The following is a 24,080-nucleotide window of genomic DNA, read 5'->3' as shown; positions in this document are numbered from 1 at the left end:
GACTCGAGGATAGGTTTTGGCACAGGGAGCCCAAAATGGAGATTCCTTAACTCCAACACGTGCGGCAACTCGCACGGCTATGACGCTAAGGTTCAGATCAAAACCATGGGGTACATTCTGGTGCAGTGAAGTATAAAGATATAAGTCATCTACATCTGCTGTTTGATTGATACACAAGTTCAGCACTAACTCGTTTTGATTGTGTAGAATTGGAAGCAACAAATAAAATGAGGAATGGTATAAAAAGGCGTAATTCTCTCAATTTTACTATCGAGTTTCATCTATTCTCCAAATATATCGGTACAGCATCCCTTCTCAAGTTTTTTCGGGGCGAAGTACAAGAAAATAAATTGAATTGACAAGCTGAAGGGAAAACATAAAGTTTTTTTCGCTCAGCCTTTTTTTTTTTTCATGTCGCAAGTTGCAAATTGAAAGTTTGACAAACGAGAAGGGGTAAACAGTAAAGGAGTATAGGTACAGTAAAAATGACTTGCACATTCAATGAGTGAACTTTAATGAGATCTCCTTTCATGAACATCAACCAACTTTCTTGCATCAATCCGCTAAATATTGAATCTACATCTAAACATTTCTTGTTATTTTTCACAAGCCCCGACAACTGTTAATCGCGTTCACATCATAAATTACAAGTGCCACGTAGAAGCTATAATAATGATTTGAATCAATAAGTTAAGCGTGAAGACAAAATCTACTGTTGCTGTGGATAAAAGTAGTAGAAACCGCCGGGGTAAAATACTTGCGGGGCCTGTGTGTACGGCATGTGGTTCACAAACTGCCCCTGTTGCGGGACGTAACCTCCCGGCAACGCCTGATCCCCGTGGGAAACAACTGGTGCATAGCCCTGACTGGTGGTCATACTTCCGGAGGCCGAGTGTGGGCGCGGAGGGAGATTACTAGCGTGACTACCAGCATGAGTGTGACCACTCGCGTGGTTATGACTTCCCATCCCAATGTGCTGCGCGGGGTTAAGCCCTCGACCAGGTGACGTCATGAGCGACAGCAGATGTTGGTTTCCATGGTTACTCGCTGTCTGAAGTACCGAGGGGTGGAGGGTTTGTTTCAAGGATTGCTGTTGTTTTTTGTGTCCGAGTGGCGAGAGATGAGTATCACTGTGATGAGGAAGGATGTGGTTATGATTGTTAAACATCGGTTGTGGTTCCATTTTGCTGGGCTTCTTATTCGAAGTTATTATGGCCGGTGGAGGATCAGTCTTCACAAATCCATTTCCTGGGGTTTGAAAGTTGTTTCCACTGCACCACCTCGCACCTGAATATCATGCATAAATACTGTCAATTCAGCATTCATTGCTCAACCCAACAGCGCGTCAATTAAGTTTGAAGGGTTAAAAAAAAAAGGAAAAATAAATTCCCCAGTAAAAATCAAACAGTCCCTTACCATGAAGTAACTTCAGACGTGGACCCTGGAAAGAGAAAAAACAAACAAATATCAGAGCTTAACATGGAACTACTCAGAGATCACCTTCGCTCACCCTTCATGCAAAGGATTCACAAAACTGAGTCTCCTAAATGACATTGATATAGCTTTGTTGTTGCAAACCTTTGGTATTCCGAGATTTTCCAAATCCTCCTCTACCATCTGAGATAACCGTGTTGCATCAATGCCATGTTCCTGTCGATAATAATGATAAAAAAAAACGGAAAATTGGTATCATTAAAGTAATAAAAAAATTAAACAAATTGTAACAAGGAAAAGAAAAGTAAATAAGCCATACTTCAAACAAGGGTACATATTTTTCCAGACTTAGCCGCTGCAGTAGTTGATTGATCTCTGAATTGCCCACAGGGCCTTGCTGTTCCCGCCAGTTTTCCCTCATCGTCAAGCCAGGAGGGTATCCCTGTGGTAGACGCGAATACTGTTGCCAGGGATGAGCAGGAATACTATTCTCACCACCACCCGGCTGCGAAAGATCCACGCTTGAGCGTCTCGGTTGAGCAGGAAGGTTCTCATTCCAGGCAGTGGATGGCTCGCTACTGCTTAAAGACCGTGGACTCCTCCGCTTGGAATTCCACGACCGCACTGCGAAGTCGTCAACCGAGGGGCGTCCTCCCATAGAAGGGGGTGCAGACTCGGGGAGATTGTGTGCACGTGGAAGGGAGGGTGACGAAGGGGCACTGTAAGCTCCTCTGCCTGGGACCCACTGTGAGCCAGTCGGTACACCCTGATCTGACAGCGCCGTATTGATTCCTCCTTGAGCCTCCTGGGGGGTGGGTGTCATGTCCTCGAGTAACGCGGACGAATTCCATACGTTGTTACTTGGGGGTAAGTCACTGTCCATGATAGAGGAAAGCTCCTGCCGGCTACTACTTCTACTGCTACTTGTGCTGTCCGAGTTGTTCCAAGCCTGTTTATCAGGAGTACTGTCATCGCACACAACTGACAGGGATGCGGCATGCGAAGGCTGTGACGACACAGGTCCCCAAATGCCCGAGGACAGTGATTTGAAGGTTCCAGAGTCACCACGAAGGTCAGACGCCCTCAGGTTGACTGTTGCCGCATCTGATCCTGACTTCTGAGATGAAGGAGAAAACTTTTCTTTCACAGGTGAACTGAATTGATGTTCTCCTTGATAATCATGCTGCTGAAGATCAAAAGCAAAATTCAGTCTTTTCTTTGTTTAACGCTCTACACAAATGTTAACAATCGTTCTTTCAACAACAACCAATACATCAGTATCTTTCCTGATGTGTCATCATACAAGGCACGGCGCCTTCGATATTGCTAATCCTAGAGTTATACAGGACGCACATCACTTAGAAAATAGGGATCATTCCATGGAAAGTGCGCGCGAACGATTTTTATTCACAAGTTGCAAGGTATAAAAACAAAAAAAACAAAAAAACCAACGAGTGAGCGCAGCGAACGAATGAGTTTTTTCTAATACATTGCAACGAGTGAATAAGAATCGTTCAAGCACTTTCAGTAGTATGACGTTTTTATTCCACATATGCTGAGATGTTTTCTTACTGACCGACACATTTCAAAGACGAGGAAAATACATCGTTCGTCAAATCAGACACGAGCTATAGTATTTCACAGTGTAAATCTTAGGATTTTTAAAATAAATAGCCTTTCTCGCCGATGCAAATAAATACCAGAAGCGATCAACGAGTGTGAACTCAAGTTCAAGAAAAAGACAAATTTATCAGCTGGAGAGCGTTCATTCGATAAATCACTAAACTTTTCATAGCTTCTTTAGTTTTGTTATCATCTCCTTTATTCTCATGGCTTCAATGTGTGATTCTGGTGTGATATTGAAAGGAGAAATTAGATACCAGTCACTCTAAGGGGAGTAAAGAATTAATAACTTCTCTCGACCAGACGATCATACTGCATGATCGAAGGTGATATTGTAATTCTACCTGTCCAGACCAGCTGATACTGCGGGCTCGCTCTTCGTGTTCACGGCTATCTTCACCAGTAGACCAAGGATATGACGACAGAGACCTACAAACGACGAAAGAGGCCAATCAAAACAGACAAACAAAATAGGAACCAATCAGAACTCAGAGCAAAGTATACGCTATCAATGAAAAGGGCGGGAAAACGGAGGCCATGGGTAAAACAGGATTTTCTGTATTGGTTGATTAGGTAGCGTCAATAAATTCACGAGGAAATTTAGCAACTTTATAACAATACGAGTAATGATTAAAAAAAAAAACACAAACAAAGAAAACAACCTACCCAGTGCTGAAAAGGCTGCTAGTAAAAATATTCATTCCAGGAAGTGGACCCTGGAGACAAGGTACAATAATCAGGTATAAACGTAAACAACTTGATTAATCTCAGAACTGAGTCTAAAATAGTCACTTCTGAAAAGGGTTATAAGAAAAAATGTAAAAAATTACCTCCAATTTTCTTCCAGAGGTGATACTGTCTGAACTTATGTCTGAGAAACCTATAAAAAAAATAGCGAGAGCTTCTAAAACTAAGAAACCATAGAGGAGGAAAACAGAGACGAATCGCATCAACGAAACGCAGGGATAAGAAAAAGATCTCTACCTGACGGTTGTGAAGCCCAAGAACTAAAGTAACTGGGCAACTTTGACTTGTTTCTCTCCCTAGGAGACTGTAATAAACCGGAAGTTGTCGCATCCCCAGACGAAGAAGAGACCCTGTTCTGTAGTAAGCTTTCCTGCTGAGAATTGAAGTCGGGAACAGCAGCTTCAGCTGAAATTGAGAAGAAAAATTTTAACAATACGACAAAAAATACATAGACTTCAGTTCGTTCTTCACTCAATCATATCATCGCACATAACTTAACCGAGGTTTCAATGATAGTCTTGAACGTTAGAAACGCCTTCTAAAGCAAGAAAAATCTCCTCTCGTAAAAGCAGTACCGAAAAGCTTTCACTTCAGTAATCATGCACTCGGGTTATACAGAACAACTTCAAAAGTTAGAACCACCTTGTGTAACAAAACAGATAGGAATACAAATACACGAAATGACTGATTGATAGCGTCTTTTGAATGGTGAACACTGGGCATTCAACAACAAGTTAGAACCCACTTTCGCAGACCCCCGTGGAGGTAACACTCAATAGAAATCATTTGAACGGTCACACACTAGGGTTTCACCAGCAGACTTGACGTTAGAATAACAGCATAGGAAAAAAAACTCCAAAATACACAAAATTTTATGGTTTGATTCGCAGTCTTCGTGTTCGAAAGATATTAAATGTTTTACACCACAAAGGGATGGCTCAGAAGATGACAAAAAAATTACAATCTTACCATTAATATCAATAATACTAATACTAAAACTACTATTACTACTACCACTAATAATAATAATAATAATAATAATAATAATAATAATAATAATAGAAATGATGATAATAGTAGTTATAATTACTCTGATAAGCTGAGGTGGCCACAGAGACTTCCCCGATGACTCCAAATGGGTTTTCGGGTGTAATGTGATGATCTCGATGATTTGCAGTCGTGACAGCACTCGTGCTGATTGACACTGTTGCCACTGACGTCGATGTTGATGACGAAGAGACCTTAATGAGGGACAAACAACCGACACAAAAGCTGTTAGAGCACTTTTGATTAAGCGTGGTAAAACCAAACTAAAGCAAGAAGCTTCTCACTTCTAGAGAGGAGCGCGGCCTTATCACCCGTACAGCAGCTGGGTTACCCGAGCTTCGCGACCAAGTCGCGTTTGCTTTAGTTTTGCCTCAGATTGGTTGAGAGAGAGGCGCGAATTTTCGTGACCAATCAAAGAGCGAACTCACACAAAACCAAAGCAATCCCGGATTTCATTCGAAACTTAGTTCAACATTGCGGGTAAACAACAATGAAATCTTAGACGTAGAGTTAGTCTCTTTTTCCCGAACCCTCTTAATAGTTTGTAATCGTTAAAAGCTTCCAAAAAAGCCATGACAGGGACTGTGCATCTTCAAAAAATTGAGCCATAAAATTTCAAGTTCGTCATTTGTAGTCCTGTGATATTCTACTCAGACCTTACTCGTCTTTCTTATTTCCTCTTCTTATCTTTTGGCGTTTTGATATCATATAAAATCCAAAGGTACAATTTTAAAGCAATTACCCGGCAGATACACTAAGCCTCTGCTTGAAAATGCCGATAAGAGCAAAGATTACAGATAAAATGCCCATTGATTCAGAAAACGCGTGCCACCTTCTCAACCAAAGAAGCACAAGCTTGGGATAATCGTACAGAAGCCAGGTTTCAAAGAGAGGATACCTTTTGTTCCCAGCTTTCGTGTAACGTGACGGGGTCCAGTCCATGCATGTCACTTAAGCGGTTATTTCTGGGTTGAGCTTGAGCTTGCACACAGGGTGTGCCCTGTAAATGGAAAGGTCTGTGCGGCGCTGGCACATCACCATTGTGTTTTTCTATCATCAGCCTACCAATTGGCTCCTGCGAACTAGCCACCGTCATACTGCTACTGCCGCTCGTTGTAACCGCACTGGTACAAGCGCCCATGCTTTGAGGTGACGATTGCCTGTACGGTTTCCAAGCGGATGAAGTGGTTTGTGTAGAGTCTGCAACAACAGGTGTCGAAGTTGCAAAGATACTGGATGTTTCTGTGCCGCTCACAACCACATCTGCTGAAGCTACAACTGCATCTTCAAACACTTCTTGACTGCCATCGCTAAGCTCTGGTGAACTTTTCGTTCCTTCGCTGGGTTTGTCGTTCCTGTTAGGAGCGGTCGGCTTCGCTGCTGGTGCCTGTACAGCCATGTTGTTCGCCTGTTCAATGGTAGGCCATTCAGATGAAGATGATGATGAAGGAATCGCAGCATAGTTGCCTCGAACAGGAGCTGGAGAAGTGCTGGTTTGTGTCCTGTCTGAGGATGACATTGCATTAGATGTGGTCGCTGTAGACACAGAGGATGTCGTTTGTCCAATTGTACTGGGCGTGTTTAACGCTTGTGTGACAAGGAACTTCGCTCTTTGGACAGCTTTATTGGACCCCTGCAAAACAACAGATAACTTTAATCCTTAACCCTTAACCTCGTAAGATCTGAAATGTAATTCTCCCTTCTAGTTGCTATACTGGAAGATAATTGGTTGAGGGAATTTTGTGTTAGATCAACATTACAGCTTCGAGCAGATACTTTTTAAGATTCCTACAACCAGTTTGCTAGGTAACGTATTGAAGTTGTAAGGAGAAGCTGCATGTCAATCCCTTCTATACCTTGATGGTGATAACTCTGTCTGTTGGATTCTTTGGTTCTGGTTTTCCAATCGTTATTTGCGCGCCCGATTCTTCCTGGAATGGTACAAAGTAAAAAACCACAAGTACATCAAGGCACAAATCAATAAATAAATGACTAAAAAATCTCAAAATGACTGGCTTCTAGTTGGTTCCGAGCGTTAAATAATTTTGTTTTTTTTCTGATTAATTGGAGCAATTCGCGAGGAAAAGCATTAATAAGATAATAAGCAATAAAAAGAATAGTTTTCTGTTGCTTTCTGATGCATAACGGATGACGATCCAAATCGGACAGATCAGGATACGTACTGTTATGGAGTTGATTTTGCTCCCTCCACGACCAATGACACGTCCACATATTGCATTGGGAGCTGTCAGTTGGTACATTACTGTCCTGTAATTGAAAAGAACAAACCACATTGAAGCAACAAAAAAACAATAAAAATTTCAGTGAAAACTTTCTCCTCCTTTTGGCTTCAAAAGAGAAAACGATTGTCAAATTTCAGGAAGCCGTAGATGAGAGGCTGAGAGGTTCAAAGATTACCTAAGAGGGAATTGAACTCAAATAGTTGAGGAGAACTTGTGAATTCTAAGCAGTCTTTAACGATACACCGACATGACCTACAACGCGAACACAATAACTGATGGTTTGTTTTACCGACACAGCTAAATTCGCAATGTCCTCAACAAATATTAGAAACTTACTTCGAGTTTGTACTCCGTGTGACTTCTTTCCAATTATCCTCACCTCTCCCTAGCTGGGAGTGCTGTTGTTTTGACCTTGGTGAATGTACTGAGAGCGAGAAGAAAAAAACAACAACTTGTCAATTGTGCACTTGTTAAAAAGAAAAGGAAAAAGAAATCGAGGAAGCAAAATTAACTTTTGCTTAGAAAACATTAAGAGGCGAAAGTCTTGGCTCGCTTCAATCTTTTTCAACCTGGTTGTATCGTAGTTTGTCCCCCTCACCCTCTCCACCCTAGGACAATTTTTCTCATCGTGCCCAGCACTTTGGCGACCAAGTGTGGGGAATTTGACTCTTGGTAGGAGAAGAAAAACAAGAACCGAGCTGAATTGAAGTGACTCACCTGGTTTATGTTCCCGTTCTCCTTCAGAAGGTGTTGTTTTGTTGCTACCACTTGACGAATGTCCTGCAGCGAGTGTACCCTTTGTAGAAGTCCTACTGTCAGTGACTGTGGAGGTCGTTGGTGTATTATTGTCAACAGCATTTGTGGTGTCTTTCCCTCTTCGAACAAATGTCTGAGTTGCATCGGAAGACTTTTTAGCCGTTGCCGCTCCACTGACGCTAGAATCCTTTGAATTGGACGATTTGTCACCCACAGAAGATGTATTTCCGACATTTTGCTGCTTGCTGTACGAGTTCTTTTTAGGACTGCTCGCAGAGCTATTCGCCTTTTCGGATGATTCTTTCTTCGACGACGGCTTTTCAGCCTTGGTTTGCTGTTTCACGTCTGGTTTCACACAATTCACCGTCATTGACTGTGTTACCTCGCTGGTTGTTTTAGTCTTCAACTCAATTTTCTGCGTCTTTACAGAGTCCGCTTTGTCGCTGTTCGAAGGAATGATTTTCTTTTTAGTGATCTTGGCAGGTTCATCGCTTTTCTTTCTAGAATTTTTATCTGGCAAAGTGTTATTCTTCAACTCTGTTTCTTTCCCTGCACTCTGACTTCGAGCACGGCCCTTTTGATGAGGGCAAAGAGAGTTCTGCGGCGTCGACACATCCCCTGTGCTGCTGAGAGGTCTTTTAGGCTTTGCATGCCCGCTATCAAGAGTAGATCTCTTATTACTGGGACAAATCTTGAGTTTATTTCTATCATCATCAGCAATCTGTCTATTTTTCAAAGCGTCTTGTGCGAGGAGGTATTCTTTCTCATCTGTTTTCATTTCCTGGTGGTTATTTTCAGTAAGTAGTTCTTCAGAGCACGGCTCTCGTGTGGTATCCACAACATCACCCACGTTATCCTCTTGATCGTGGTCGAAGTCATCCGCCATCTCTTGCGGTCTGTTCTCAAGCGGTAAGTCCTCGCCCACTTGTACTCCACACAATGTTTCGCTGTCTTTGGCTGCTTTCTTTCTTTTCCTCTTGTCTCTTCGTTTTGCTGCTGCCTTCTTCTTCCTGATATCTTCTTTCTCTTTCTCGTGTTCGAGTTCCTTAAAAAAAATACAAGACTCCATCTATAAACATTGGGCTGCAGCTAAAAATCTCGGCACAAGACCTACAAATGGTCGATATAGGAGCTCTGTACAGATATGTTGGGTTGTTTGAGCTGAGGAAAATTACCTCTAAGTAAACAACAAAGTATAAAGTTCTATGGTAAGTAGTAAACACGATGAGAAAAAAAAAAACAGTACTAACCCTCAAAAAGATCTCTGTATTCCTCTGTACTTTCTGTTCCCTTGCCTTCTTTGCCTAAACGAGAATTATACAAAGAACTTAACCAAACAATATCAAAGACCCTGCATCCAGTGACTATATTGGTAACACAACGCCTCATGTCGTAGTGTCGTAAAAAGAAAACAGTTAATCAAAATAACCAAAGATTAAAAAAAAAAGGTTAAACAAAAGTAACGAACGAGAAGTCAAAGAAAGAGTAAAATCAAGCATACCGCCAGGAGCCTGGGAGGGAGCAATTTTCAATTGAGTGTCGAAAGTACTCCGGGATTGCTTTGTTGCTACGCTCTGTGATTGGTTCAGAAAACTCTCATCAATCCCAACCAATAAGATGCTAGACTAAGACCAATCACGCCGTGGTCGCTCGCGTTTTCGCGCGCTTTAGACAATTTGGTTTTTACTTCGAATTCTCATTGGCTCCTAATAGGTATCTTCCTTTCTTCTAATTGGCTGTTGTGATAAGCTTGGTTTTGGTTTTACGATACTCAGTGGATAAGCGCTTCAAGGATCAACGACAAGTCGCGATTAGTTGCGATTTCGCATCTGATTTGTTGAGAAGTTGGAGCGAGTCTTCCCGCCCGATCCAAAAGCGATGAAGGAAAAACCACTATAACCCAAGATTATTTTTGACATTTAATTAACGTGGACTCTAAAGGAGTTACTGCACTCTCTTTGCAACTGACCTTGGTGACCAAGTCGTAGCACTTTGTTCTTCCAAGCATCATGTCGTCATGTTTTTCTTTATCGTCCACAGGTGCGACGAGACACTTTTGGCACTGATCTTCAGACGGAAGATGATTGACAACATTCAGTAACCACTCCACAACCTATAGGTGAAAAGTCGAAAGGTACTTTAGGTTTATATTAAACTTGGTCCTTTCGGGATCCAAAACCAAGTGATAACCGCCCTTCATAGGGCTAACAGATTCTTGTGTACGCACGCAAAGGGTAATTTTCATTCAATGCAATTGTTTTCTTTTCCCAGACTCACACTGAACAAAATGTCGACTTCCAAAAGCACAAAGCTTCAACAGAAATTAAAAAAGGTTCGTGTTACCGAGAGTTGAGAACATTTGACCGAAAACTTGAGAAAAACAGTGTTAAATGTATTTATATTTAGGAAGTGAACGGAGAAGTTCAGTGAAAACCGAGACATGTTTTTAAAGGAGCGTGTAATTTCATCGATAGAAGTGAACAAAAGTTCTCAGAATTCTGCAATACACTTCAACGCAAACAGAAAGCTTTTATGAAATTTAAATTGCTTGTAACTATTTCACCCCTCTATCGAATGCTTGTTGCTTGTGGGAAAATGCGAGACTTCTTTCCGTTTTTCCACACTTGCGGTGTACCTTCTGTTTGCTCAAGCCCTTGAGGCGAATGAGATTATACTTCTCTACACAGAAGGAAGGTCCTACTTAACTTGGTGAGTATTAAAGGAATCACAGCGACGAAAAAACGTGTGATAGACATTTGAACAAATTGTGTTCGCTGGCACCATAAAAAAATTAATAATAATAATAATAATAACAAACCTCCACATGTCCATTCTTCATGGACGCAACAAGAGGAGTGTTGTTTCTGGAGTCAGTAGCCTGAAATCAAGGAAGCACAAGATTAACATTGCAATTTCAGATAAACCGTTGATTTGTAATTGTAACATTATTGGACAATTTTGTAAAATAATCCCTCTCCTGCTCGAGATATCCAGAACGGTATTTAAACAAGATGAACATTTACAAATCCCACAATGGCTCTCAGACTTTTCGATTTTGAGTGCAGTTTGTTAACCCCAAAGCTGCTGTGTCTTTCTTCATTTAAACATTGACTTAACCCTTAAACTCCCAAGTTCTCATTAGTAATTCTCCTTACTTTCTGCCATACAGTTCTCATGATGTTAGTTAGGAGAATTCGGTATTGGATCAACTAATAATCCCCTAACTGATATTTTCTTTATTCTCATCACTTGCCTGCTTGATATTGTATTGACACTGTAAGAAGAAATTCTCTCTTGGTCAATCATGACAGTTAAAGGGTTAAACATTGACTTAACATGCTTCTATTCAAGTTTTAATTTGTCACCTCTGTATCTGCTCCTTTCTCAAGAAGCTGTACACCGATTTCTAAATGACCTTCTTTACAAGCCAGATGGAATGGAGTACAGCCTTTCTTGGTGTGACACTCAACATTTGCATTCCTAAAGGGATGGAAAGACGACAAGAAAATAAGCTGAGATTTCTGGGAGAAACCTCTCAAAACTACTCGTATGATAGTCACCTGCATTTCAACTTCAGTGCAAAATGTGTACAATGAACAAAAAATCCCTTGCAAGTGAAGTATTTTATTTTGAATCCAGTGTCAGATACTATCTAGTGCAACAGGTTCATTGAGTTTGACCTCTTGTGCAACCCAGGATTTTACATCATTCACTGGATTTTAAAATGATTGAAATTATTTCACCAAACATGGCCTAATTTGTTGGACACAAAATTGACCACTGATACACATTTTACAAGGGCATATGTATAGGTGCTAAAAATATATAACACAATGGACAGAAACACTGAAGTGTGTTTCTGGAAAATTTTCAATTTTCTTCCTGCACCTTTCAAGGAATTTGAAGATATCGTGTTTAATTTTAACAATGACAATATTTAAAGAACTTCAAGACTACACATACACCTTAAAGTTTGCAACAAATCTTTTTAATGCTTCACAAAGCACAAGAAAGGTGAGGAAGTATTCTCTACACACGTTTTACAAATAGGGCAGAGAATTGTGATTCCTTGGAAGTCCACATCATATTATTGGAATAACAGATCAGTTGCCTGCATATAATCCAGCTCACTCCCTTCAGACTCCTCCTAAATTTTCACATCTTTGACCCAGCTTTCACAAAAAGGAAAAGCTGTTTTCCAATAGCTCTGAAAATTTCTCAGCAGAAATAATCAATGTGATTAAAAACAACTGCAACCTTAACTAACCTGCTTAGTAACAGGGAGACAAGCTCAACGTGACCTTTCTCCCCTGCTAGAGTCAGTGGGTTTTCCCTGCGGGTAAATAAATAACAATTAAAAATTGCGATGTAAATTAGTAATAGTTTAAGAAAAATTGAATTTCAGCTGTGGAAAATCTAGGAAGTAGCTTCACTCAATTAGAGGGCTTAAAGATAGCATTCATGGTAAATAAAAATTGAAATTCTTGCTATCTACTTCAATTATTTAGACCCTGAAGTTCGAGTGAAGTAATATGACAGTACTCATTTTGAACTGGAAGGGACAGTAAGTCCTCACCTGACTATGAGTAGTCCCTCTTTAAAGACAAAAGCTGTCACACGAGTCCAAAAAATTAATTAAAAAAACATCTTGATCCCAGCACAAATATAATTTTGTTTTACTCCTGCAATGCACTTTACCAAAAAGCAGGGACCACTCATAGTCTAGTCCTTACAGCCTACTCAGCTGAGATTTCTCATTCCACCTTTTAACCAACTAAAAATATCCATGCATGAAGGTAATGTAAGAGTAGTGTCTTGTCTACAGAACAGACAGATTCCAAATCCTGCAAATCAGCTTCTGTATCTTTAAAACCTACACTGTACCTGCTGTTTGGGAATGGCGCGTTCACACTGGCTCCATAATCCAACAACAGTTCTACCACATCTACATGATTTTCACGACATGCCTAGAAAGAAAAAGAGAGAATGTTGTTAAGTTAACCTTTTTCTTTTCAATAGCATGCATTGTGAACTGTTATAAATAAATAAAGACTTTATTTAACGAGGGTAACACATAATAGCATAGCTAATAAACTTGTGGCCCTCACTTTTGTTTATCTCAAACATCCTGCCTTACCTGGAACAGTGGGGTGATACCAGTTTTTGTTCGGCAGTCTCTATTTGCAACATTTTCAAGAAGAAGTTCAGCAACATCTCTGTGACCTATGGAAAACGAGAAGCAAAACAAAAACCGTTTATAAAAATGATCCCTAAAGTGCAAATGATAGAATGCAAATAGTCTGTCTTCAGTGCATGTGAGCAGCGATACCTTGGGCTAAATTACAAGCCCCTCACAGAGAATGAATTGAAAGCACAACACCTTGCTTGATACAGGTAAGCATTGCAGCAATTGTACACTGATAGCATTTATCTGTTCCTGTGCAGACAGGGGTCAATGAAATTCCCAAGTAGGATGGAGTCACATGGGCCATAATTTTAAAGAAATATAAATAAATATCAACTAGGATTTCCACAGGGGTGGTGGAAATTAAAATTGAAACATCTCAGCAGAAGAGGTGGGGAACTAATTCAAATTTTATTGCTCACTGCTTCTGCCACTGAGATAATTGTAGCATTTCCACTTAAATCCAGTGTCAGATACTATCTAGTGCAACAGGTTCATTGAGTTTGAACTCTCGTGCAACCCAGAATTTTACATCATTCACTGGATTACATGATTACAGTTACAGTACAAGTAAGTCTTGTTGTCAACTACACAATCTATGCTCTTCACAAGCAAAAGTTTTCACCATGTTGAACAACCAGAAGCTCTCAGTACAGTTTTTCAAGGAATTAATGTATTATCAAAATTTTTCTGTATCCATTCTTTAGGATCAAGTCAAAATTGCAATTTTAATATACTTACTCCCTGAAAAATGCAATCAATTCTGCGAAATCATAGTAATAAAAAATCTTTGGTGCTACAAAAATGACAGTTTGAATTGACAAGCTACATGTAAATACACAAACCTTTCCAGCAGGCCATAAATAGAGGACTTTGACCATAGTTGTCAGGAAGTTCTACATCAGCACCATGAGCAAGAAGCTGTTCTGCCACAGCCACATGCCCCTCCCTGAGAATTTAACCCCAATATCAGTACTGAATATAAGATTTGCTTTTAGCAATGGAAATAAACCAAATCTTAATTTTTAAGGCAAGGAAAGATAGAGTAGCTAAAAAGGAGAATCACTTATTAGACATTGGGAATGAAAGGTTTAAGCATGAGCAAACCTTGTAGCCTCCATAAGAGGTGTACAGCCAGTTTTAGTTTGATGATCAACCTTGGAGTTGTGTTTGAGAAGTAGATTGACAACATCGACATGACCTGCAAGGCAAACAAAGGCATAAGCATTTCCAAAGTTTGAAAGGATTCCTTGCTGCGGTAAATTATGTATCACAAACTTGTGATATTTTAGTTCCTATTTTTGTTGTTGTTCGCTTGGCTCTGAATTTTTATCACACTGTCTACTTTACTTCACAAGAACTTTTGCATCAATGTCAGTATTTGGGTAACTGCACACTTACCCCTCCCTTAACCCTAACTACAGTCAACTGATAAAAAGTTAGAGTTAATGTTGGGTTAGAGGAGAAATTGACCTGAGGTTCTCATTGGGCCGGCCAAGGATAAATTTTGTTCTCTGTTGATAAGGGACATTTTAGCTTGGCTTCCCACATTACATTTCAACCCAGTGCAAATTGCTGACTAAAAACCACAAGTTGACTAAAGTACAAGGTGTGACCCTTTGAGTCCAAATTGAAATTTTTGTAATTGTCAGACACATTATAGCATAGAGGTCATCTTGATCCCAAAATGATAAGGATTCAATGTTCCTTCTCCCTTCCCTTTTTCAATAGTCCTGATTGGCCAAAAAAATAGAAAGCCCATGGTTGTTCAATTGTACTCAAATCTCCCAGATCTCACATGACTTGCCAGTTGGGAACTTACCATAAACACACACAAAAAACACTATAACAAGCTTCTTCTGACATGAATACCTTTCCAGCAGGCCAGAGTGAGAGGTGTATCATCATTGCTCCCTGAGGGTGTGTTTATTTCTGCTCCTTTGTTCAGCAAAAGACTAGTGGTTTCTACATGGCCCTCCCTGGAAAAGGGAATTTTATTACATTAAGGTTTCAAATAAACAAAAAGTTTTCATTTGTTCAACTTGGAGTATTTAATTGAACTTGTTTCATACATTCAAAGATGTATCCTTTACAACAGTGTTTATAACAATACCTTGAGGCTAGCATCAAAGGGGTACAACCAGCCTTGTTGCGATGCTCAATGTTCGACTTGTGTTCCAAAAGAAGTTCTACCACATTAGTATGACCTAAGAACAAGAAAGCAAATAATTCAAGATGTTTTCCCATACACTAAGGCACTCCAAGCTTACACCAGTTCCTGCACAAGCCTTGTTTACCCTCAATCTCCAGAATTTTACTATGACTTTCATAGCATGGAGTGATTTAAAGTGTAGCCACCATATGCTGGAGACCACTTCAAGTGGACACACATCCCTTCTCTATTGTAAGAAAAAGTAATTATACTCTTACACCAGAAATGCAATAAGTGATTCTATGTCAGTGCCTGTACAATTCATCATCATCATCATCATCATCATCCTCCATGGAAGATTTGGTAACCTAGTGGTCCATGCACTGGACTCTAGGTTGAGAGGTTCAGGTTTGAGATCTGGCCAGGTCAATGTGTTGTGTTCTTGCACAAACACTCCATTTTTACAATGAGTCTCTCTGCCCAGGAGTATAAATGGGTATCAGTAAATAGTCAAGGAAGCCTGATGAAATGCTGGGGGTAAACCTTGCAATAGACTGGCATCCATCCAGGAGGGGAGTAGTAATCCTTCTTGTCACTTCATGCTATGGAAACTGGGATAAGCTCTAGCTGAATGGGCCACTTGGCTCAAGTACAGACTTAACCATCATCATCATTTTTATCATTTAGGGAACTCCCAACATTCCATTAACATTACCTTTCCAGCAAGCCAATGTAAGTGGGATATTATTTTCACTTCCAGAGGGGACATTAACTTCAGCATTGCTATCAAGAATCAACTTGGCCACTGAATAGTGACCCTCCCTGTAGAAAAATGCAGAATGCATATTCAAATGTTTAGTTCTCACTGATGACGACCTATTGAATTTTGCTAAAGCTCACTGTTGCTATTACTGAGATATTTAACAGATTTTATTTAAATGGCACTTCATATCATAGAAAGTGTTAATTAAGCTGATGACTGGACAAAAGTTTTTGTTTTAAATCTACATGTTTGTTTCTATATATTATTCATTGAATGTAACTGTCAAAGAGTGTGGAATTGAATTCTTCATCTTGTTCTTCGATGCCATTAAATTAACAAGTAACTGACTCAGAAAAAAATTTGTCTATTATTAAGTTAATTAAGTTGTGCTTGAGTGGAACAGCATTCATGATCTTATGGATTTTAGAGTAGGATCTTTGATTTATGATGACTTTATTTTGTAGTGAGCTTCAGAGATAAAAAAAAATGGGAGAAACTCAAAGGCTTAGACTACTTTGACCAAATACAGTAGTTTGACATCTAACTTGAACAACTTTCTTTAACAAATAAACACATTCTACCACATTTGTCTGAGAGCATTTTTCTAGCAAAAGCACTTGTCTACATGTAGTAGTGGCTGGTCTGCTCTCAAACATTTTCACTGATTTAAAAATTGGCAACTTTTTGTCAAAATGGCCATACCAGGCTACCTTTATACCATAACTTTTATCAAGAAACAGTCCTTCAAGCTTTTTTTGCCTCAATGATTAAAATGATTAAAAAACCTTTTAGCTTCTAAATTTGCTGCAAAACTCTTCAATATAAACACACAAGTCACAGTCAGATCTTTCCAAGTTCACTTTAAAAGATGTCCAATACTCTGAAGAAAGATGATTTTAATTCAGAGGCTTTGAAATGGTTCTAACTTGACTAAAAAGAATCTGACTGAGAAAGAAGCTTAAGAGTATCATTAGTTGTAATAAAACAAATGTTAATGCATGGAAAGCTCATGCAAATTTCAATGATATTGCATGTCTTAAGGGTAAACATATATAAACAAATCATTATACCTTAGTGACGCAAGAAACAATGATTGTTTACAGAAATAAAATAATGCTGAAAACCACCAATAAGGAAATTTAATCAAAGATCAAATGGTCAGAAGTATAGGGATTGGAAAATTCACCAACTCCAAATCATTTATTAAAAAATTTCAACCACAGAAAACTCAAGTACTAACAATGTCAAGTACCAACAGGAAATGCAAAGTTGTAAGACTGGATCCACTTATTATTTTTCTTAAAAGGATTAAAATAGCACTGTTGCTATGGTAGATAATAAGAGTACATTACTAATTCATAAACATAAAAGTCCAATAAGCAAAACTGCATAATCTTTACTGTGTTTACTTTTGATCCAAAGAGGATTCAAAGAATCATTACAAACAAAATTTTTTTCCACTGCTATGAAACATTTCCTAGTATATTCACAGAACTTTGTTATGTTTCCACATTCAACTGCACAGGACATGTACAGTATACTTAACGGTTATTGGGCCAATTCTATCAAAAAATTGGCAAGAAATCTTTGAGATTTTTAAAGCACTCTCAACTGAATCAACTTAAATTATGTCTTAAACATAGCTATGTTGTAAAACTTGAGCAAGTCATTTGCAGTTTTTGTCTATTGAGAAAGAGGGAGTGAATCTGTAACAAGCCAAAACACAAAGTAAACTGGTCTGAAACCAGATACGAATAAAGTGGGTAAGTTTTGAAGGAAACTGTAGTGTAGCATCAGTGAGGGAAATAACAAGATAATTCAGCTTTATCAGCTAAGTTGATAATATAAACTGGCCACCTCAAAGAGGTTGTAAAACTGACATTTCCAACATTAGCCCTTCAAATTTGTTTAGAATTAGTTACATCATATGTAGCAATACTCTATCTGTCACTGCTCAAAAATTTACAATTTCTTTTTTCAATTCTGACCTTAAATTATGGTAAGCAACAACACATACAAGTTTACAAAAATGGCACAACTAATAGTAATTATTTCTGTTAAATAAAGGTTCTCCTGTAATTTTAAGGGAATCAAATTGATTGTGAAGCTCATGAGTAAAGATTTTCACTCAGAATACCAGTATGATAAGGAAACTATCTAAAGTTTTGATTTAGCATAAAATTGCAAAATTTGAACAAACAATGCATGGTAAGCAAACTGACTATTGGTTGACTTTAAAATACAAGATTGATTTCTTTAATAAAAAAATCACATCCTTTAAATTCAATCTTGAAATTTAAAAAGGAATTCATCAGAATGATCATTTTAAATAATCACAAAAAAAAACTGCTTATGAGCTGCACTAAAAGTAAGAGATATCAATGCTTTAAATACGGTAGATATTCACATAAAAAAATATTGACTTAATAATATAAAACCTTCCATTGTTTGAATTTACGAGAGAGAATTGATGGTTTTAGTTATTAAATAGATGGTTAAACCTTAGAGAGCCAATCTTGTCCAGTTCACTAATAAATGACAAAAAAAAAATCATAAAAGATGTTCACGAACAATACTATGTATCCTTGTCAGTGAATTTGAAAAAATAAGAAAAAAAATTATTCTAGTGAACCTTACCCAAAATGATCAATTTAGTATAAGATTTTCTATGTGAAATATCATGAATTTCTGTAAACCAAAATTCTTCACACCAGACACTAAATACTGCAAAATTCATGTAATGGTATAAATTTCCAGCAACATGCGAGATTTAATGATGTCAGTTTGTGCTTTCTATTTTGGGAAAGTGTCTATTTCACACATCAAAAACAAACAAGATATTACCGAGTTGTGAGATGCACAAAAAGCAATGCGAAACAAGCATTACTATAAACAAGTGTAAAACAGACTGCTTTCTGACAGATTCACCATCTGAATGACAGAATAAAGACATACAGCCAAAAGCAACCCGTATAATTTAGCATCAAAGAAAACAGGTGCTGACAGAATCCTACACTTCCTGCCAACCCAAAAATAAGGAGACTAAGAGAAAAAACACCAATAATGGAATATTTAAATTAAAACCAGCTGAACTATAGAAAAAGCCAAACATTAGTGTTACAAAACGATGAGTAAAATTACTGGGAATTATTTTTTCATTCAAAGAAATGCACACCTTCCCAACAAAAATTTTGTCACTCTCATCATTAATAAAAGCTTCACAAATTATAACAGGAAAACCATTTCAGAAATTGATCTCTGGATCAGATGTCGATTAAGTAAAAAAACGGTGAAGGTTTTTCCTTGAACTTAGTTGAGTACAAAATCATTCTAGAACTATAACTGTAGACAAAATGTATCTCTGAAGAAAGGATTCCTCAATAAAGCTTCATCTCATATATCCACATCATTTTCCAACTGAAAAATTATTTGAATGCTCTGATCATAACAGAATCAAGGAAGTAGTAAAAAATAGCTTGGCTGTCAAAATTGAAAAAGAACATTTATCAAGCGATCACTTCTCTTTTCCATAATCTTTTCTTTTTTCACATTTTGTGCATCTCCATCCTTTGTAATATAGCTTTCCACATTATTGACATAGAGTGCAGAGAAATATTCAAAATTCATGTATCAGTTTTGGACATAAGCTATTGTGCCCTGTCTACTAGAAACTTAGCAAAACTTATGAACGCTTTTTGCTGACTGAATGGAACACAAGGAGCAAACAGACGTGAATTATCAAGGTTGACAATACAATGCTAAAAGATCCTCAATCAGGAATATGGACTTGCTTGCCACTGGCAAGAGGTAAGGGGTTTGAATTTAGTCTTGAAGATGTTTGACGTCATCATGTTGGATTAGACTATAGACAATGGGGAAATGTGGCCAACATGTTAAATTGAAGATGATATCATTGATTTTGTTTTGAAAATATAAGAGGAAATTTAAAACTTATACATGTGGGGATATATTTACTTGCAAAAACTCTCCTCACTCTACCTTGCCTTTAACCGTAACCTCAATTTAACCGTAACCTCACTTTAACCTTACCATAGACCACTCATTTTCCACTGAACATTATGAAGGCATTCTACACTAATTTTCTTATGTTATAGAGGCAAATATCAAGGGTTGCATACCGTGCCGCCAGCATAAGTGGGGTACAGCCATCCTTAGTGCGATGCTCGATATTGGAATTAAACTCCAGCAGAAGTTTAACTACATCATGGTGACCCTTCCAACAAGCACTTGTCAGTGGAATATCATTATTACTTCCACTTGGTACATTGACCTTTGCCTTCCTTTCGAGTAACTTGCGCGCAACATCAGTATGTCCCCCAAGAGCAGCAAACATAAGAGGAGTGAACCCTTCCTTGGTACGGTGCTCAATGTTGGCATTTCTCTCCAGAAGCAGCTCAACAACATCACAGTGCCCCTTCCAACATGCAAAGGTAAGGGGGCTATCCTTATTGCTATCTGACTCAACATTGATCTTGGCTCCATGATCAAGCAACATGGCAGCTACTTTCACATGACCAGCCAAAGCTGCAAACATCAGAGCTGTACAACCATCTTTAGTTCGGTGTTCAACATCAGACGTCCTTTCCAGCAGCAACTCCACGATAGCCTCGTTGCCAAGGGTGCAAGCCCAAGTGAGGGCACTGTCAGAAGTGGTCTCCGTGGGGGCATCAATGTTGGCGTTGTGGTCCAACAAATAACGTGCCACATCGACGTGTCCCTGACTGCACGCCTCCAACAAAGGTGTATTCCCCGCCTTGTTTCGATAGTCAACATGGGCTCCGCTTTCCAACAACAACTCCACGATGTCGAGTTTGCCTTGCCGACATGCCAAACTCATCATTTCATCCAAGCTCACGTCCGCTTCGGCGACAGAACGGAACACGGGGTCCGTTTCGTCAATAAGCCCAGGTTCAATACCTTCATCGTTCTCTTCGTCGCCAGAACTCATCGTCCACATGAAACGTTTTGCGAGATTTCGACAAAACGTAATAACTTGCCTTGAGAAAGTGAGCACCAATGGAGATTTAGTTTCGACTCGGTAATTTCATTGTGGCACTGAGAAGTTTATGGAACAAAACACATGTCAGGGAAACAATGAGCCTCTAACTGAAGATGAAGACTGAAAATCGAGATTAGGAAGTAAAGCTCCCTTCTCCTTTTTTTCTACGTGTACTTTTCAATTCCCCTTCTCCTAAGTACAGTTGCGTTTAAATTATGAACAGAGCCTCGACTACCATACAACTTAATAATTCAAGAATAAAATTGAAACTCCCCTACCTTGTTAAAATCTAGCGGCCAAACGCTGCCAATTATAAGGCCGTTTGATGTGGTGATTCACAGTTAAATGAAGGCTCCCTCATCCAAGGAAGTGTGGAGGTCTTTTTCCCGTCAAAACCACTTTCTACCTTTCACAAATTGTTCGTTCTCTCTGACCGGTGCAGCGCGCAGGATCGGGGAACAACACATGCACATGCTTAGTGACCGCGCCATCTGCCTCAGTGCAGTGTCAGAATTACTTTCTCCAAGAAGTCTAGAAAATCGACTGCTTTTCGTAGAAATCAAGAGGGCGTAAAACATATGTCAAAAATAGATTTACTCATCCAGGGTTTGACTAAAATTCTCCTTTTTAAAAGGATCCAGTGTCACGAACTCTAGTTTTGTTCAAACGACCTTTTCTAGGATTCTCTAGAATCTCTACGCTGTTTATTCCGTGTTGATTAGACGACCAAGGCTGAAATATTTCAATTGTATTTACTGTTTATTTTAAAATAGGGGTCATCTTTTGACAAATAGCTCTCATTCGTGAGATGGAAACAATATTACAAGGACAATATATTCAGTCGGTCTCATATAACCCTCAAATTCCTAAAAGTGACAAACATAAAAGTTCCTCTTACAATTTTACTACGTCACCTAGCAAACAGGTAACAAGAATCAAAAATTCAATATTGTCAGCCAGTGGGCCTCGCTTGTCATATCAAAATATTCTCTTCGATTCTGTCTGCCATATGATTCTTATGATGTTAATTAAGAGCTCGAGTTTGGTAATATTATCCTAACTGATATTATTCTATATTCTCATCACTTGTCTGCTTGATATTTTTATGATATTGTAAGGAGAAATTTTTCCTTGGTCACTCATGGGAGTTAATTAAAGGGTTTACACGGAAATGTTTAGAAAACAGAAGCGAGAGTTATAATTAAGACATTAGAATTTTGGTTCAAGGATTTACAAAAACGTATTGAGTTATATGACCACTACTATCTTAAATTCGAGAAAAAAGCCAAAATCACAATAGCAAGGCCCCATCTAATATCGAGGAGGACGAGAGAATAAACCATTAGAGAGTAAAAATTAATAATGACAAGTGTTATTTAAAATATTTGACTCTCTGGCTATTCTTCCGTCGCCAGGGGTAGACGATGTCATCTCTCACGGAGTGGGGGGGGGGGGGGTCCTAATTTCGTTCAATATTAAAAACCTTAGAGTCAAAAGTGCCAGATCATCTTCCCCCTAAGTAGCTCACTTCTTATTATAAAGCTATCCTTAAATTTATTAAGTAAATTCTGTAAGCCTCGTAGTAACTACTGGGAATGAGATGTGTTCGGCTGGTTGAAGGTAGTCTGGTAAAGAACATTTGTCGATGACATGACAGCAAACTAAAGTGGAAGTCAGCAAGGGAGTCGCTCTTATGATGACTTCCGCTCATGTCGTCGAAACGTCAGTCAATGTCTCCGACAGTAATCTTTTGCAAACTGTCCTCACTAGGGCAATCGCGAGTTTGAATAACGGTCGTTGGTCGTGGGTACAAGTCGTGGGCAGTGGGTGTGGGTGTGGGTACAAGCCGTGTCGGTAATAGTTAACAATTAATAGTTAATAGTTCGTATCCAGTTCATATCAGGGGAGGTGCGGTGGCGGATCGGGTGGTCCGGGTTCGAGCCCTGGCCGGGGTCATTGTGTTGTGTTCTTAGGCAAGAAATTTTACTCTCACAGTGCTTCTCTTCACCCAGGTGTACAAATGCAAATGCAAATATCCTGGGGGTAACCCTGCGATGGACTAACATCCCATCCAGGGGGGAGTAGCAATATTCCCAGCCGCTTCATGCTAAGAAAACCGGGGTTAAGCACTGGCCCCATGTATCACTTGGGTCTGTATAAAGGCTTTACTAGTTCGTATCCAATAATAATAATATCAACAGTACCTCCACTAATAATTAATTATTGTCATTATTATAGAGGGGAACGTTTTTTTTTTCGTTAAACGTGATTTGGTTACATAGCCGTGAACGGTGAATTGCCTTTTTTATGGAAATTGCGAAACGACTGTTTTTTTTGTTTTTTTTTTTTTTTTCGCGAAACGTGACTTGAACCGTTATTTTTTTCTCTTCATTTAAAAAAACTGTCCAGTAAGCGTCTCAAAACAAGACTACGTGTAGAAACATGACTGTGATTAGCTAATCATCATTCTGGGCCCCAGGCCTCTTTATTCCAACTGGTAATTTAACACCTTTTATCTTCGTTTCGTGAAATGGCCATTTCATATTGCGTGAAACGTGAATGGCCGTTTTATTTTTCGCGAAAAGTGATCTAAGACCCCCCTCTTTATCACCCTCAACTACAATGTAAACATGACATAATGTTTACAAATTAAACAACCCTTCTCCAACTGTCAGGAGCCAGTTACAGGCTCCTGTCAACCGTAAAATATTATTGTTTATTCCAATATCATCGCATCAGCTCGGTGAGACTACTATTTCATTGATTCACTTACATGTAAGGAAAACATAATTCCTTCAACTAATTTTATATAAAAAAATCTATACTTGAAAATAATTAATTATCACTGGTAGTACTATTAATATTATTTTTATTAAATATGAACTATTAACCATTAATTATTAACTATTACCGACACGACTTGTACCCACGACCCACGACCCACGACCCACGACCCACGACCCACGACCCACGACCCACGACCCACGACCCACGACCCACGACCCACGACCCACGACCCACGACCCACGACCCACGACTTATATCCACGACCCACGACCATTAGTCAAACTCGGCAATCGCGCAGCACGATCAACAGGTTTTCTTCTCGA

At 39.0% G+C, this 24,080-nt stretch overlaps 2 protein-coding genes across 3 annotated transcripts in view; one reads left to right on the top strand and one right to left on the bottom strand.

Moving 5' to 3' along the window:
- The window catches only part of LOC113675285 (putative skeletal organic matrix protein 5), a 17,297-nt gene extending 17,051 nt beyond the window's left edge, over window positions 1-246 (top strand). The window contains exon 5 of the mRNA XM_089209257.1: window positions 1-246. This exon is cut by the window's left edge and continues 393 nt beyond it. Within this exon, the coding sequence (XP_089065383.1) occupies window positions 1-129 (129 nt within the window). The 3' untranslated portion in view covers window positions 130-246.
- A 251-nt stretch (window positions 247-497) lies between these two features.
- On the bottom strand, window positions 498-21,443 carry LOC113675284 (uncharacterized). 2 transcript variants are annotated; one of them, XM_027191835.2, is made up of 28 exons: window positions 21,249-21,443; window positions 20,090-21,026; window positions 15,903-16,009; window positions 15,149-15,242; window positions 14,908-15,014; window positions 14,143-14,236; window positions 13,881-13,984; window positions 12,988-13,073; window positions 12,735-12,817; window positions 12,118-12,183; window positions 11,216-11,330; window positions 10,669-10,728; window positions 9,820-9,963; window positions 9,101-9,154; window positions 7,812-8,895; window positions 7,431-7,518; window positions 7,035-7,119; window positions 6,708-6,782; window positions 5,750-6,484; window positions 4,895-5,045; window positions 4,042-4,209; window positions 3,888-3,937; window positions 3,724-3,773; window positions 3,402-3,486; window positions 1,754-2,620; window positions 1,579-1,650; window positions 1,417-1,441; window positions 498-1,287 (listed from the first exon to the last, which is right to left on the bottom strand). In XM_027191835.2, the coding sequence occupies exons 2-28, from the start codon at window positions 20,926-20,928 to the stop codon at window positions 710-712; spliced, it is 6,066 nt and encodes a 2,021-aa protein (XP_027047636.2). In that variant the 5' UTR covers window positions 20,929-21,026; window positions 21,249-21,443; the 3' UTR covers window positions 498-709. The 2 variants fall into 2 exon arrangements, with proteins under 2 accessions (XP_027047636.2, XP_027047637.2); XM_027191836.2 differs by having other exon boundaries at window positions 1,754-2,617.
- Window positions 21,444-24,080: the final 2,637 nt, after the last annotated feature.

The sequence above is a fragment of the Pocillopora damicornis genome, chromosome 6 (assembly GCF_964200805.1).
Source record: "Pocillopora damicornis chromosome 6, jaPocDami1.2, whole genome shotgun sequence".
NCBI lineage: Eukaryota > Metazoa > Cnidaria > Anthozoa > Scleractinia > Pocilloporidae > Pocillopora > Pocillopora damicornis.
This window is presented reverse-complemented; position numbering and strand designations above follow the sequence as displayed.

Excerpts from the sequence above, each read along its gene's own strand:
- LOC113675284 (XM_027191835.2), bottom strand. The coding sequence starts at position 20,928 with ATGTGGACGATGAGTTCTGGCGACGAAGAGAACGATGAAGGTATTGAA. Across the intron at positions 15,243-15,902 it reads TACATTGGCTTGCTGGAAAG|GTCATACTAATGTGGTAGAA; the intron begins GTAATGTTAATG and ends TCTTGTTCTTAG. Across the intron at positions 7,519-7,811 it reads AGAACGGGAACATAAACCAG|TACATTCACCAAGGTCAAAA; the intron begins GTGAGTCACTTC and ends TCTCGCTCTCAG.